The 13,484-nt window shown below is 39.7% G+C and overlaps 1 protein-coding gene across 1 annotated transcript in view; it reads right to left on the bottom strand.

Moving 5' to 3' along the window:
- Positions 1–13,484, bottom strand: part of pemt (phosphatidylethanolamine N-methyltransferase) — a 73,803-nt gene that overhangs the window by 35,997 nt on the left and 24,322 nt on the right. The window contains exon 3 of the mRNA XM_085283792.1: positions 9,619–9,734. Coding sequence (XP_085139918.1) covers positions 9,619–9,734 — 116 coding nt within the window. The remainder of the gene's footprint in view (positions 1–9,618; positions 9,735–13,484) is intronic.

Genomic DNA, 13,484 nt, shown 5'->3' with positions numbered 1-13,484 from the left:
TGCTGCTGTCTGGTCTACTCTGGTCAACTAGTTGTTGACTTCATTTAGCCAGAAAACAGCAACTAGTCTTTTTTAATCTGTCTAAGATGAAGATCTCTTTGGATCTCCAAATACATCCTTGAAAATGTGCCAGACAACTTAAGAACTTTGAGACTGTGAAAAGTAAATGTTGTCTTTTAAGATGATTAATAAGAACTTCAGATAGAGATGTCCATTTAGACAAGAGAACTAAATTGACAAAAAGAAAAGAAAAAGATACCTTGTGCATAATACGAACTCTTACTTTTGGCTCCTACATGTATCATATATGTACCACATTTAGTTCAAGTCAGAAAAAATTGATAGACTTAGTTACAGATGGGGGCCAACATATTGTATTCAATGGAGGCCACCTCTTGCAGATTAGCAGTCTTGACTGACAGACACCTCTGGTCCATCGGTTATGGGCTTAAATGAGTTCTTCTTTCGAGCCTGGAGGCCTACTCTGACTCTTTAAGGAATGTGTCAACAAGCCTGAAATGCTCTGCAGGATCCTGTTTGCTCTGTGCACATTGCTTTAATTGTGCATCTTCCCTTAGGGATACTTAACAGAGCTCCAATGTTTTTACAGAAAAAGCAGGATTATTGAAGCTGATGTTTTCTGTGGCAAATGTCTCTACAAACATTTTCCATCAAGGCTGTTCCTTTTATGTGTTTTTACTTTAACACTCACATTCTGTTAAAGCAACATATATTACCTTGTTCTACCAAAATTGTAAACACTGATAACTGTCTACTAAGTTTGAAGCTGATGATCCTCTAGCCCAGGAGGGGGGCAATCTCAGTCCACGAGGGCCGGTGTCCCTGCAGGTTTTAGATCTCACCTTGGGTCAACACACCTGAATCACATGATTAGTTCGTTACCAGGCCTCTGGAGAACTTCAGGACATGTTGAGGAGCTAATTTAGCCATTTAAATCAGCTGTGTTGGTTCGAGGACACATCTAAAACCTGCAGGGACACCGGCCCTCGTGGACTGAGATTGCCCACCCCTGCTCTATCCCCCTTCATCTATCTGTTCTCTGCTGTGTGTCCACTGCACGCATCACAGATAAAATCTGCTTGTGTAGCATTTCTCTCGCTTTGATTTCTGTTGTTGCCATGATCACACAGGCAGCTGTTGCAGCAACTTGTATTACTCTCAACTGTAAATGCAACAGAAAAGAGGAGCTACTGCCCTCCATCTTTTTACTACTCCTGCTAGTCTCAGCTGCTCTGTGTTTACACTGAAACAGTCAAAAATGTGGACAGCAACTCTGTGACGCTCTGCGGAGATACTTATGCATCTTGATTCAGAGTTCAGGATGATGTTGGGCAAATAATTGTCCAACATTTAAAAGAGTTCTTTGCAGACAACTTTAAGGAACAACTTTGGTAACTTGCATTGTGTAATGATGATCAATGTAGACTGTTAATGCCTGGTTTTAATATTGCATCACCCAAAAATAATCACATTACAATGCCTAAATTAAAAACAAAAAGATTCTTTACCCCCACCCAAGAAAAAACAACAACTCTCAAATGGGTAAGTGTCTGTGGATTTTCTCCCTTACAAAACTACCCATTCAACTCGAGGCACAGGGAGCAACAGTGCTTTTAACACAAGCCTCTGTAGCCAGTTTGTACTTGCAGAAGTAAAACCAAAGGTACATGTACACTTACTAAAAGTACGTCATTTAGTAAAGGACAAAATTTTGAAAGCTTTAGTAACATGACTCAGGGCTGCTCCTAGGAACCCTGACTCACAGTTCAAGGTAGCTCATGTTTGGCCACTCCAAAGTTTGTCTTCTCAGGCATGTTCAGTACAGGCTGTCTCTCATTCATCAGCAAACGGAGCTGTACAGACAACCAATTCAATACCTGCTGCCAACCTTTTCCAAACATTAATCATATTTATATACATGGATTTTTGATATATTCATGTTACAAATTCAGAGCAATTTGTACGACTGAATGTGTAACCCTTTTATATTTAGTACTTCTAAATCTGTCATTTGCTCTCGACTCTGTGTTAATAGCAGGAAAGATAAACATAGACAGTTAATTACAAAATTGACTTATTAAAGCTCAGAGAGCTTTCCCTAAAGGTTTATCATTAAGCCTAATCAGTGGAGAGCATCAGTGCTGTATGGTTGGCAGATAAAAATAAACTCCCTTGATATCCTGCATGCCTGTCAAATAGTTATATTTTGGTCTGACAGAGCTATAAAAAGGCGTAGCTGGCAATCAGGTCATTAGCACTGTAAGCAAGTCATTTAGGCGGACAATTTAGCAGCACAACAAAGAGGCTTTAAGGTCAATTGGTCAGTGTGTCTGTTAGCTGGGACTGAAAACAGTAATAATGTTTTAGGTGGGTTTTTTGTTGTTTTTCCACAGAGGACCATTGTATCTGCTGTGGTGAGCAGAGCAGAATTGCATGTTTCTATTTGCGCTTTCCTGCAGAGGACAAATCTGCTGAACTGGCCGAGCAGCAGATCAGAACACAGCCATGGTAGTCTCATAAACCAGCGGTCCCCAGCCTTTTTTGCCCTACAGACCGGTTTATGTCCGACAATATTGTCACGGACTGGCCTCACGGATAAATACAACAAAATAAAACCAGTACTAGTACCAAAAAAAGAAGATTTATTCATAACACACAGGAAAACACCCAGGGAAACCAAGTTAACGCTAAAAATTATAAAAAAACCCAAAAACAATAAAAAACAAGTAAAACCAAGAAAACCATAACTTTCACACCCAAGCCTCAACTCTTGCGGCCCGCTACCAAACAACTCACGGACAAGTACCGGTCTGTGGCCTGGGGGTTTGGGACCGCTGTCATAAACAACCAATAAGCACAGTGATTCTGCTGAAAACTAAAAAAAATGTGTACTACTATATTGAGTATGATCATTATTTCTGAGGCCTCAAAACAGCTGATCATGCTGGAACTCACAGTGCCCTGGGAGGAGCGGATCGAGGAGGCCAATGAAAGGAAACGTGCAAAGTACCAGGAACTAGTGCAGGAGTGCAGGGGAAGGGGCTGAGAGACTTTCTATGAGCCCATAGAAGTGGGTTGTAGGGGCTTTGCAGGACGATCACTCTGCAGAGTCCTAGGCCGGCTGGGTGTGGCTGGGGCAGCCAAGAAGAGGGCCATCGAGGCTGTGAGCCTGGGTGAGGGTGTATGATGTTGTGAGACCCGAAACACCTGATGACCACAGGATACATCACTGAAGATGCGTACCAGTGCATCCAGGAGATGTGTCTTGTATAGTACTTTGACTTCATCACTCTTCATGGCATGCTGAGAGACAATATGAATACAAATGTTTTTTGGTAAGATAAAGTTTTTATATGAACAGCAGCAGAACTAGCAAATGTAAGCTTTTAGTTGAGAAATGAGGCTGTAGCATTGGTAGAAAAAGCAAGCAGGGCACTGATGTCTTCAACTCTAAAAATAGAAACGGTGCATTCAAGGTGAACAAATGGATGCATGGTTAGAACACATACCACAAAGATTAAAATGTCCTGTTTCAACTACCAGGCAGCTAGACCTTTTCTACAGGTCATGCCATCGTGCTCTCACTCAAGGAAAGATTATTTTGTCATAAACAATGAATAGTATATTATCTGACTTAGTGGGCTTGAATTGACCAGAACAATGCCCACGTGCCAAATACGTGGGTAATGAGTCACTTTGATTGATAAACAAAAAAACCCAAACCCAACATTCATTAATGTTCATGTCTGCTCACTAACAGCTTTACTCTGTCTTTGTTACTATGGTAATTAGCGCTAAATCAAGTTTTTCACCGGGTGAATACGTCATTCAACCTCATCTATTTTACTTGTGGTGTTTTGCTATTCTACACATTTCTGCAGCAATTTTGTTAAATTAAAGTCCCACTGATTTCCCTTACAAAGTTCATTTTGGAGCACCGGCGTGACACTGTTGTGGTTTCATCATCGGTCAAATAATAAACTCTTCTACAAAACAGATGGTTTTTAATGATTTTTAAAATGATTTTACTGGTTTAACTGCCATTATATAAATACCAGAATAGGTCTTTATTTTTGTGTTTAATAATATTAAAGAGTCCTGACTAGAAAAAGAAAAAACAGAACAGCAAAAACCCCCAGATGTAACAAACAACACCTTTATTTAACTGAGGACCTTAATACTACATTCACACTACGAAAGTAATGGTTAGAGACTTTGCTATGGCCAAAATTAATGAAACTGTGCAGTTAACTTGGACTCCACTGTTGTTGCGACTGAAGTGGTTGGTTTGAAGATGGGAACAAGGTCAGTGATCACTCAAAGTCAAACCACCTTTAGTGGATCATCAGTTTGTTAAGAAATTCCACCAAGTTGGCAATTACATGCAATCTGTTTATGATAATACAGCGATTAACTGTGACAAATCCACAAAGTCTGTTACTGTCTGCATGCATAGACATTCATAATTTAACAGAAGCACATATTAACTACTTACACTCAGAGTCCGGCCAGAAGCTTAAAGATTTTTAATCAGAAATTCATCTACATCTAGTGACATAGACACAAAATGAGATTGGTGCTTGGGAACCTTTGCCACCTGGTTGTACTTTGGTTATACTCCAATATAAAAGCAAAGGTTGACTCAAGTCCCATATTGCAGAGAGACACATCACAGACCTACAGACTGACTTGGACTGATTGCAATGTGTTCACAATCCGTCTGGGTTTATAGATTAGACAGTAATTAAATGCAAACCTTTGCCAATCTGTCTGAGAATGAGAGTGTCTAACGGAGACCGTTAATGTGAGGGAGATTACGACTGTTTGGAGACAGGTTGCCTCCAAGAAGGCTACCTGTGCAATCGCCATGCAATTGAAAGTGGTCCAGTTGGTTGGCACAGCTATTTGTAATAAGTAGAGCAGCTAAACTTGTTTGCCTCATTTTTATAATCAGGTTACACTGATTAAAAGTTAAAGACTTTTATGCTGGTAGCTGCAACCATGCAGTTTCAATAAAAAGTGCAATAATTTGTATGGGGCTATGCAAGTTGACTCCCTAACTGTTATATCCCCCAGATCTGCTGCATGTTGTCTAGAGATTTGTAATTCCCAAATCCAACCTAGCATAAGACTCTAAAAGGTTTTTGTTGAAACTGCAGAAAACATTATGCAATAGACTGTATATACCCAATTATTAGAAATGTGACCTTCAAGGAAGGTTTATTTCAATAATCAAGAAAACCGTGCTTCAGAATTTGCAAGCAAGTACAAAAAGAGGATAAATAATTTGTCAGCAAAAAATACTAAATAAAAAAAACATTTTCCACTTTCCAAGGATTCAGTGTTTCACTTAGTCATTACCTTACAGGACAGACACTAAAAGCATTCCTGCTCAAATATATTTTGTTGACTTTCACATGTGCAGCGCTCATCAGAAGTGCTGCCTGCAAGCCCAACAACTGACTCACTTAAGTCCAACCAGCGACTTCATCGAATTAATTTTTGAATTGAACAAATTTGTTTTGATAAATAGTTCTGGTTCAGGATGCATATATAAAGCTACCACTTCACCTTTATTTATTTTCAAATGTTTACAGCAGAGCCCTCTGTGTGCTGCCCTCTAAACGCGCACAAAAATCTATTTTTTTGAATATCTGTCAAACTGTTTCGGATCATCAAAGAAATTTGATATTATACAGAGATAACCTGAGTAAATACAAAATGCAGTTTTAAAATCATTTATTAAGGGAATGGAAAAGGTTGTCCAAACCTACCAACGTTCTATATGAAAAACCGATTGCCCTTCAACCTAATAACTGGTTGTGCCACCCTTGGCGAAAAAATTGCAATCAAGTGTTTGAGATAACTGGCACTTCAGCTACATTGGAGATTTTTGCAATCATGAACGGCCTGTTTAAGGTAATTCTAAAGAATCTTAATTGCATTTAAAAGTTCACACTTTGTGCTTCAGCTTCTGTGCAGAAACTACTGGACAGACTTTCACCAGGATTTTCTGGTGGAGAGCAGAATTCATAGTTCCATCAATTATGGCAGGTCGTCCCAAAACAGCAAAGCAGTTCCAGATCATCACACTACCAGTACTATGCTGGTGCCACAATTGTTGGTATGATGCTTTTTTTTTTTTTTAAATGAAACGATGTGTTCATATTTATGATAAATGTAACGGAACTCAAACGTTCCAAAAAGTTCAACTTTGCTCTCGTCAGTCCATAGAATATTTTCCTAAAGGTTTTGGGGATCATCAAGATGTTTGGGGAGCTTTTTTGGCAAATGTGTACTCTTTTTGATCACCAGTGGTTTTCTCCTTGGACTCTCCCACGGATCCCACTTTTGCCCAGCCTCCGTCTTATTGGTGAATCATGAACTCTGACCTTAATGGAGGCAAGTGAGGTCTGGAGTTCTTTAGATGTTTTTCGGGGTTATTCTGAGACCTCCTGGATAGGGATGGGTACCGGTGTCCGGTTCCATGATGGCACCGGTTCTGACATAAACGGTAGTAACCAGACCGAAAAGCAGCGCACATTTCGGTGCTTTATTTCGGTGCTTTTTTTTCCTGAGCTGTGATACACTTCTAGCCAATAATTTTACGTTTCCGAGGATAGTAGGCGGGGCCAGGTACGTACGTTCTTTTAGAGCAGAGCTACAGATTAAAATGCCCAAGGCGAAAAGTCTGGCTGTACTTCACAGCAAAATATGCAAACTCAGCAGCCTGCAACAAGTGCTTTAAGCTGATACTGTGATACTGTCAAAGGAGGTAACACCTCAAATCCGATGAAACACCTGGCGACGCATAGCGTTTTTTTTAAAAGCCCAGAAATGCGCCGTATGATAGCTTGCTGCGAGACCTCACACCGAGCGCATCTACTGTGCGTGGGTTGCCTGTTATCTGACCCGGAGTTAGCAATATCCCCCAAAAACCCCGAAGAGGAGAGTCCTGGCCCCTAGCCCTGCCAGTGTATCAGAAATGATGAGGATGATGATGCAGCAGCAGCCGTTCTTCTCTGCGTGAGTAGCTTAATGTTCGTGTGTAATTTACGTTGAGTAGGCTAACCACGTTATTACATTAATGCATGTAAGGTGAACTAGCAAACATCATCATAGCTATATGCGGCTGTCTTCTTGTTTGATGGCAGATGCTCCCTTCACCCTGGCCAAAAAGGCTAAAATGACCAAAGAAAAAGTGGAAAACAGTTAAACATGAGAGGTTTAGGACAAAGTTTGTGTTTTTTCCATTGTTTAAGCACTGCTTCCAGCCAAGAGTGATACCATATATGCCCCATAGCTGCAGAAAAGGCTAACATTGTTATCTTTTTACAAAAACCAGCTGAACATGAGAGGTTTTTGGACCAATTTTGTGTTCTCCATTCTTTAAGCACCGGTTTGAGCACCGTTTGAGCACCGGCACCGTTTCAAAAGTACCGATTTGGCACCGGTATCGGATAAAACCTAAACGATACCCATCCCTACTCCTGGATGAGTGATTGATGCGCTATTTGTGTAATCTTGGTAGGTCGGCCATTTCTGGGAAGGTGTTTGAAGGTTTCTCTGTTTGTCGATAATGGCAATCACTGTGATTCACTGGAGTCAGAAAATCTTAGTGATAGCTTTGTAACTCTGCACTGATAGATGTAAAAGACTTTGTTTCTTGGCTATGTCTTTATATCACAGTGTAATGTGTTACTTTTTTAGATCTATTAGCCCAATTCACTTTGTCAGACAGTTTCTATGCAAGCGATTTCTTGATTCATGTTTAGCAGTAATCAGGCACGGGTGTGACTAGTGAAACTGAACTTAGCTTTCCAAAGAATCTGGCCAATCACCTTTAATTCATGATACATGAATGATGCATTTTGTACACAGGATCAGGTAGATTTGGATAGCTTGTTTCCCTTACAATGTCAAGTTTATTCCTAACAAAGAAAATAGTTGATGAGTAATTATCCATTCAGATAACAGGTGGATGTTGGGGCGTGTAGGAGTTGAAGCAAGCAGCAGCAGTGACACATGGAGGGATATGAAACCTGCACCTTTACACAGCTACATGTACATGATGCAGTGAAGTTCAAGGTGTTTGACTGAAAAAGCTGACAGGCTTTGTTGTATCTAGGTTTGCTGCACGAATTTACACGAACCTCACGATAAAGATTTCTAAATAAATGCGCTCTAATAATTGCTTTGTCAGGGATACATTTGGTTTTAAATATAATTAGCTAAATTTACAGACTGTGTGGGCTAAACCCAAGGGTCCTTTCTAATTGTACTATTAAGAAGTGAACATGCTAACATTTAACTTCATGGCCCGCAAACTTACGGTACTATCAGTGTATATAGTTGTGAAGAGAAAAGTATTCATAGGATTCTATATTTCTTCATTATGTGTTGCTTCAGTTAATTGCAGTTTGCAAGTGTTTATTTAAGCACAACCCTCTTAAAGTGGACATGAAACAGTACATGTATTAAGGCCAATTTACACCATGGAGCCCTATGCTGAAACTGTCACAGCTGTCTGTGAAGCAGGATCTAAGATATAAGTCTTTAAAGTTAGAGTCACTGGCTGGCTCGTCGGTTGCTGCTAATAGACTTAAGTTATGTTAGCTAAGCAGTGACAGATCTGCTGACTCAGTGAAAAACAAGGTCACTAAAACTAAAACACTGTTGGCTAGCTGCACTGAAATGAGAAAATTTACCCATTAGCCATAATGTTTGGGTTTGCTTTGTTTGGTTTTCATCAAACATGGATTTTCCCAAACATTTTCACTTTAACTCGTCTCTCCAAAGGACATCCAGAAGTCTTGCCTTTTTTCCTCTGACAAGACATGGAACCACAGCTTCCTATTCAGTATCCTTGTTTGCAGCCTTATATGACTACATCCAAGTTTATTACAGCATTTAATCACCTAATTCACATTTTCAGTTCTTGTGAATGAATGAGTGAGTGAATAAATCGCTTTGTCCCACAGCTATATTTAGCTACTCAGAATGCATGGTGAGTTGATAAAAATTCTCTTCCTGAGCACAAGAGAAAACTGGCAAGACAATTTATCTCTTTGGACCAGCCTGTTCCCAAAATGTTTGTTGCCCAGCAACAGACATCACACAGATCCTTTGAGAGAGGGGAAAAAAGGCTTGTTGTTGCATTGACATACAGCCTGTGTGTGGCTTTGTTGAGAATCCTTTGTCATCATTTTGACCCACAGGGGGAGGTGTGGGTGTATGGACACCATATAGGAAGTGGTAAAGCGTGGGGTGATACTGCCACATACAGAACCGTGGGCACAGATAAAGAGCAAGGAGGAAGGAAAAAGGAGCTGTGGAGAAAGCAGAAAAAGAAGGCACAGAGGTGGGACGAAACAGAAGAAGAAACCGAAACAAAGAGTGTAAAAGGGGACAAATTCATACAGGCTTATATGTCCAATGATGTCCAAGTGACCACTGGACTGGTGAAGGCCTGCCATCCAATGTTATGAGAACCAAGGCTTTCTTTCAATCAAAGGTGACGTACAAATTTAAAATTGTTGGACTGGATGAGGGGGATAACAAACCATATTTTGTTATGGTTAAAAGTGTGTTCCTCACCTGTGGCTGCGGTAAATGTTTAGCAGTATAATGACGAAGCCCAAGCAGCAACAGGCCAGGTAGGGGCTACCAAAGAGCCCCGAGAGTCTTCGTGTACGATGCTCCCATCTCGCCACCTGACAACAGGAAGACAATGACAACGGTGTTTACCATAAATATCCAATTAAACTGCATTAAAAAACTGAAAGTTAATGATTGTTTGTCACACTATGTCAGTCTAAAAAACCCTCAAAGCTCAACTTTTTAAACTCAAGTTTGGCAGAGCTCCAGCATTGCTATGTGGAGCAAGGACAACCTTACAGAAAGAAAATCATTTCTGTAGCACTCCACCAATCAGGCCTGTATGGTAGAGTGGCCAGAGAGAAGCTATTCCTCAATAAAAGACACATGACAGCCCATTTGGAGTTTACTAAAAGCCACCTGAAAGATTCATCTGTATTCATGAGTAGATCGAACAGGAGGTCCTGAAGCCACTGAAGCCAGTTTTTTGCAGTCCCAGGTCAGTGAGGGAATGGGTTACACCAGTTTTACCAAGCAAGCATACTTTATAGTCCATCTACAAGCAACATTCAACCAAGAAAATAAGCTCCATGCAAAATCCTGTTCATTATATGCCCGAAACATCTAGGTCATTATCACAACAGTTTTTTTTTGTTTGTTTGTTTTTTTACAGTATTATGTATGCAACAACAATACGTGCACATGAAAACATTGGCTTTACTGGCCATGAAAAATCAGAATGCTCTTGACAAAATACTGAAAATGGTCTCCTGGTCAATTTGCATATACTTTTGTGAAGTCTCAAAAGTGCTGCCTTTATCTGCATTTTAATGAAGTTTTCAAAAATGAATACGATTTTCACTGGAAGTGTCAAGGATGGACAGGATAAGAATATCAGACAGACAGTTCAGGTTGAGCTGTTTGGAGACAAAGTTAGAGAGGTGAAGCTGAGACGGTCTGGACATGTAGAGAGGAAGAATAGCGGCTATACTAGACAAAGGATGCTGGAGATGGAGCAGTCAGGCAGGAGGAAAAGAAGGCCACAGAGAGGGTTCATTGATGTTGTGAAAGAGGACATGTAGACGGTTGGTGTGACATAAGAGGATGCAAGGGATGGACGAGACAGAGGCAGATACACTGCTGTGTCAATCGCTAAAGAGCAGCCAAAAGAAGGCAAAAGAAAAAGAATAAAACAGGATTCTTTGGCTACCACAGCAGTTTCTCGTATAGAGACAGAGAGATCTTGTTTGCTTTTGGTATCTGGCTTTGAGCCTTAAATAGCTAAATATCATGACTTTTGTCTACAGTTTTGAAATATTGTGCCCATGATAGAGACAGAAGAGTGCTGTTTGTTTGCATATGTTGTTCTGCCCTGAAGCGATTATTTGTTCAAGTTTATTTGTTCACCTCTGAAACAGCTGGTGCATTTCCACACAGCTGTATTCTCTTGCTGGCTATTGATAAGTGTTTATTTTTTTTAAGCTCTTTATATAGTACCGTGCATATCCAGCAGGGAGTGACGCCATAGAATCTTATCTAACTGGTCACAGTTGCATTTTCCAAAACACTTCTCTCCCAAAAAAAGAGAATGGAAAATAGTCACATCCTGCCCATTTATGCAGCACAAAAGGCATTTAACCCATCTGTCCATACGGTGAACCTTTCAGTGGCATTAGCAACTCAAAGTGCTGTTTGTGAAATGACTGAAAAACTTAAAATTACCACCTGACAGTGGGCTAAGGAAATGCATAGATGACTGTAAAAAAACAAAAACAAACCAAAAACAACAAAAATGAATCCCACAGGCACAAATGTTACCATGGCAACAGCTTTTCTATGTTCAGCAGCGGCAAGGTAGGAAAAAAGAGGAGGAATATAAATATAAAGGTGAGGTGAAACAAATGTTAAGAAGTGGTAAAGAGTCCTTTATGGAGTGCAGCAATCCCCAGGTATAAATTGCATTGTTAATGGGTTAGCGCTACCTGCTCAAGACCGATCAGAAGCAGCTGAGAAAGCATGCTTAAGCATGCTGAGAAAACTTGGCAGCTCTCTTTGCATTTTTAGAATAGATGAAAAGCTTAAATCAAGAATTAATCCCCTTCTCCTTTCTCTGAAGCTCATGTCGTCTGTTTTGTTTTTTAAATCCCAGCCTTCAGCAAGCCGTATGCTGACATTTCCTTTTCCTTTCTTTCGTTTTTCTTCTGCCTCCTAACAGAGTTCAACTGCTATGTAATTAAGGGCCAGCAGCTGATGTACTTTGACTAAGATGTATGGTTACATCCACAGTTTGCATTGCAGTCTGCTCCACATGGACATTAGCACACAGCGAGCTGGAATGAAACTGAACAATCATAGCAACAGTGGGGGAATAAATAATGATTAGGTCTGCAGATAGCAGGTTTGTGTTGAAATGATGACACAATGCATTTTACAAACACATCAACATATTATTTTACCAATTCACAATGGTTCTTTTTGAGACTCAAAGTAAGTGGCACTGATCTAAAAACATAAAAAATAAAGACAGGATGTGTGCTCAATACAAAAATAAGAAAACATTCTTTTATATGCTGGTGAGAGCGCCCCATCAGCTTCACAATTCCTTGTATCACATAATAAACTGACTCATTCTAGCACCTCAATTTTGGGATGAATAACCTATAAAAGAGGTCAACTTCTGCTTTACTGCCAGTGTCATATACTTGCTCAAATGTCATCCTGATTTGGTCACTGGAGAAAAAATTTCCTGACCAGCTGGCAAAAAACACCTACTTGCAAATTTTCTAGGGTCACTCATGGGCTGCATGAACATACAGCACTTATTTACACTATGCCCAGCTTTCTGTGCATTGTGCTTCTGGCATGCCAGAGGGTCTCTTATTTGTTAGTTGTTGGCAACCCCACCTACACCACTACACCAGACTACAGCCCCTGCTAGACTGTGCTAAACTATCAATGGAAACACAAACAGAAAATGCTGCGCTATATGGACAGATCCTAAAAGATTCCAGCTAAATGTAGCTAACTAATAAAGCTTAACATGATGTTGCTCCAACTTTGGATGTTGAAAATGCATTTAACAATGTGTGTATGCCAAAAAAGTCGAATATACAGATATAAATGAGAAGTAATTACACCTGTTGATAAAATTGCTAATAACTATTTGGTCAATTAATAATAAATTAGCTTCTGTGCTAGCACTCATTCTCCTGAATCTAGTCTTTCAGCAAGTCATTCAGGCAGGTTTCCATGTACATCTAATGTTACGTAAGCACATCTGCCTCCCTACATGTGTCCATTATATCTCTATCATAGGTTTTTCCAGAGTTGACAGAAAATCATAGGAAAAAGTCATGACAACCTGGTAATGTCAAAAATAAGAGAGGAAACATTATGTAACCATTCAAGTGTCCCTGATAAAACTACAGTTTAAGCTCCAACTGAATATAAATAAAATGCATAAGTACAGAGATGGGTTCAAAAGAGGTAGAGAGTGTACTCACCTAAGAGAGGAGGACATTTTGTGACCAATGAAATTCTTAGTCATTGATATTAAGAGTTTTATTACTTTCTGCTAAATATACCAGATGACTCAGGCTAATCCATGTTATTATACTTTATACATTAATGTGAAAAAGAATGGATACCCTCTTTAAATATTGAGGTTTTATATACTAGGGCATCACTTTTTTTAAAAAATGATCAAAAGCTTATTCAATAGGAAAGATTAAATTCATGACAGTACAATTAGAAAAAGACTGAACAAGTATGGCTTGTTTGTCAGGAGGACAAAAAAACTTCACAAACAATGTCTTTTGGACAGATAAGACCAAAGTGGTCATGACTGCCCATAATACACATAATAC

The sequence above is a fragment of the Mchenga conophoros genome, linkage group LG8, assembly GCF_057382185.1.
Source record: "Mchenga conophoros isolate Kocher_MC1m ecotype Shallow Benthic linkage group LG8, M_conophoros_male_GT1.1, whole genome shotgun sequence".
Taxonomy (NCBI): Eukaryota; Metazoa; Chordata; class Actinopteri; order Cichliformes; family Cichlidae; genus Mchenga; species Mchenga conophoros.
Note: the sequence above shows the minus strand (reverse complement) of the source record. Positions and strands in the feature narration are given on the sequence as shown.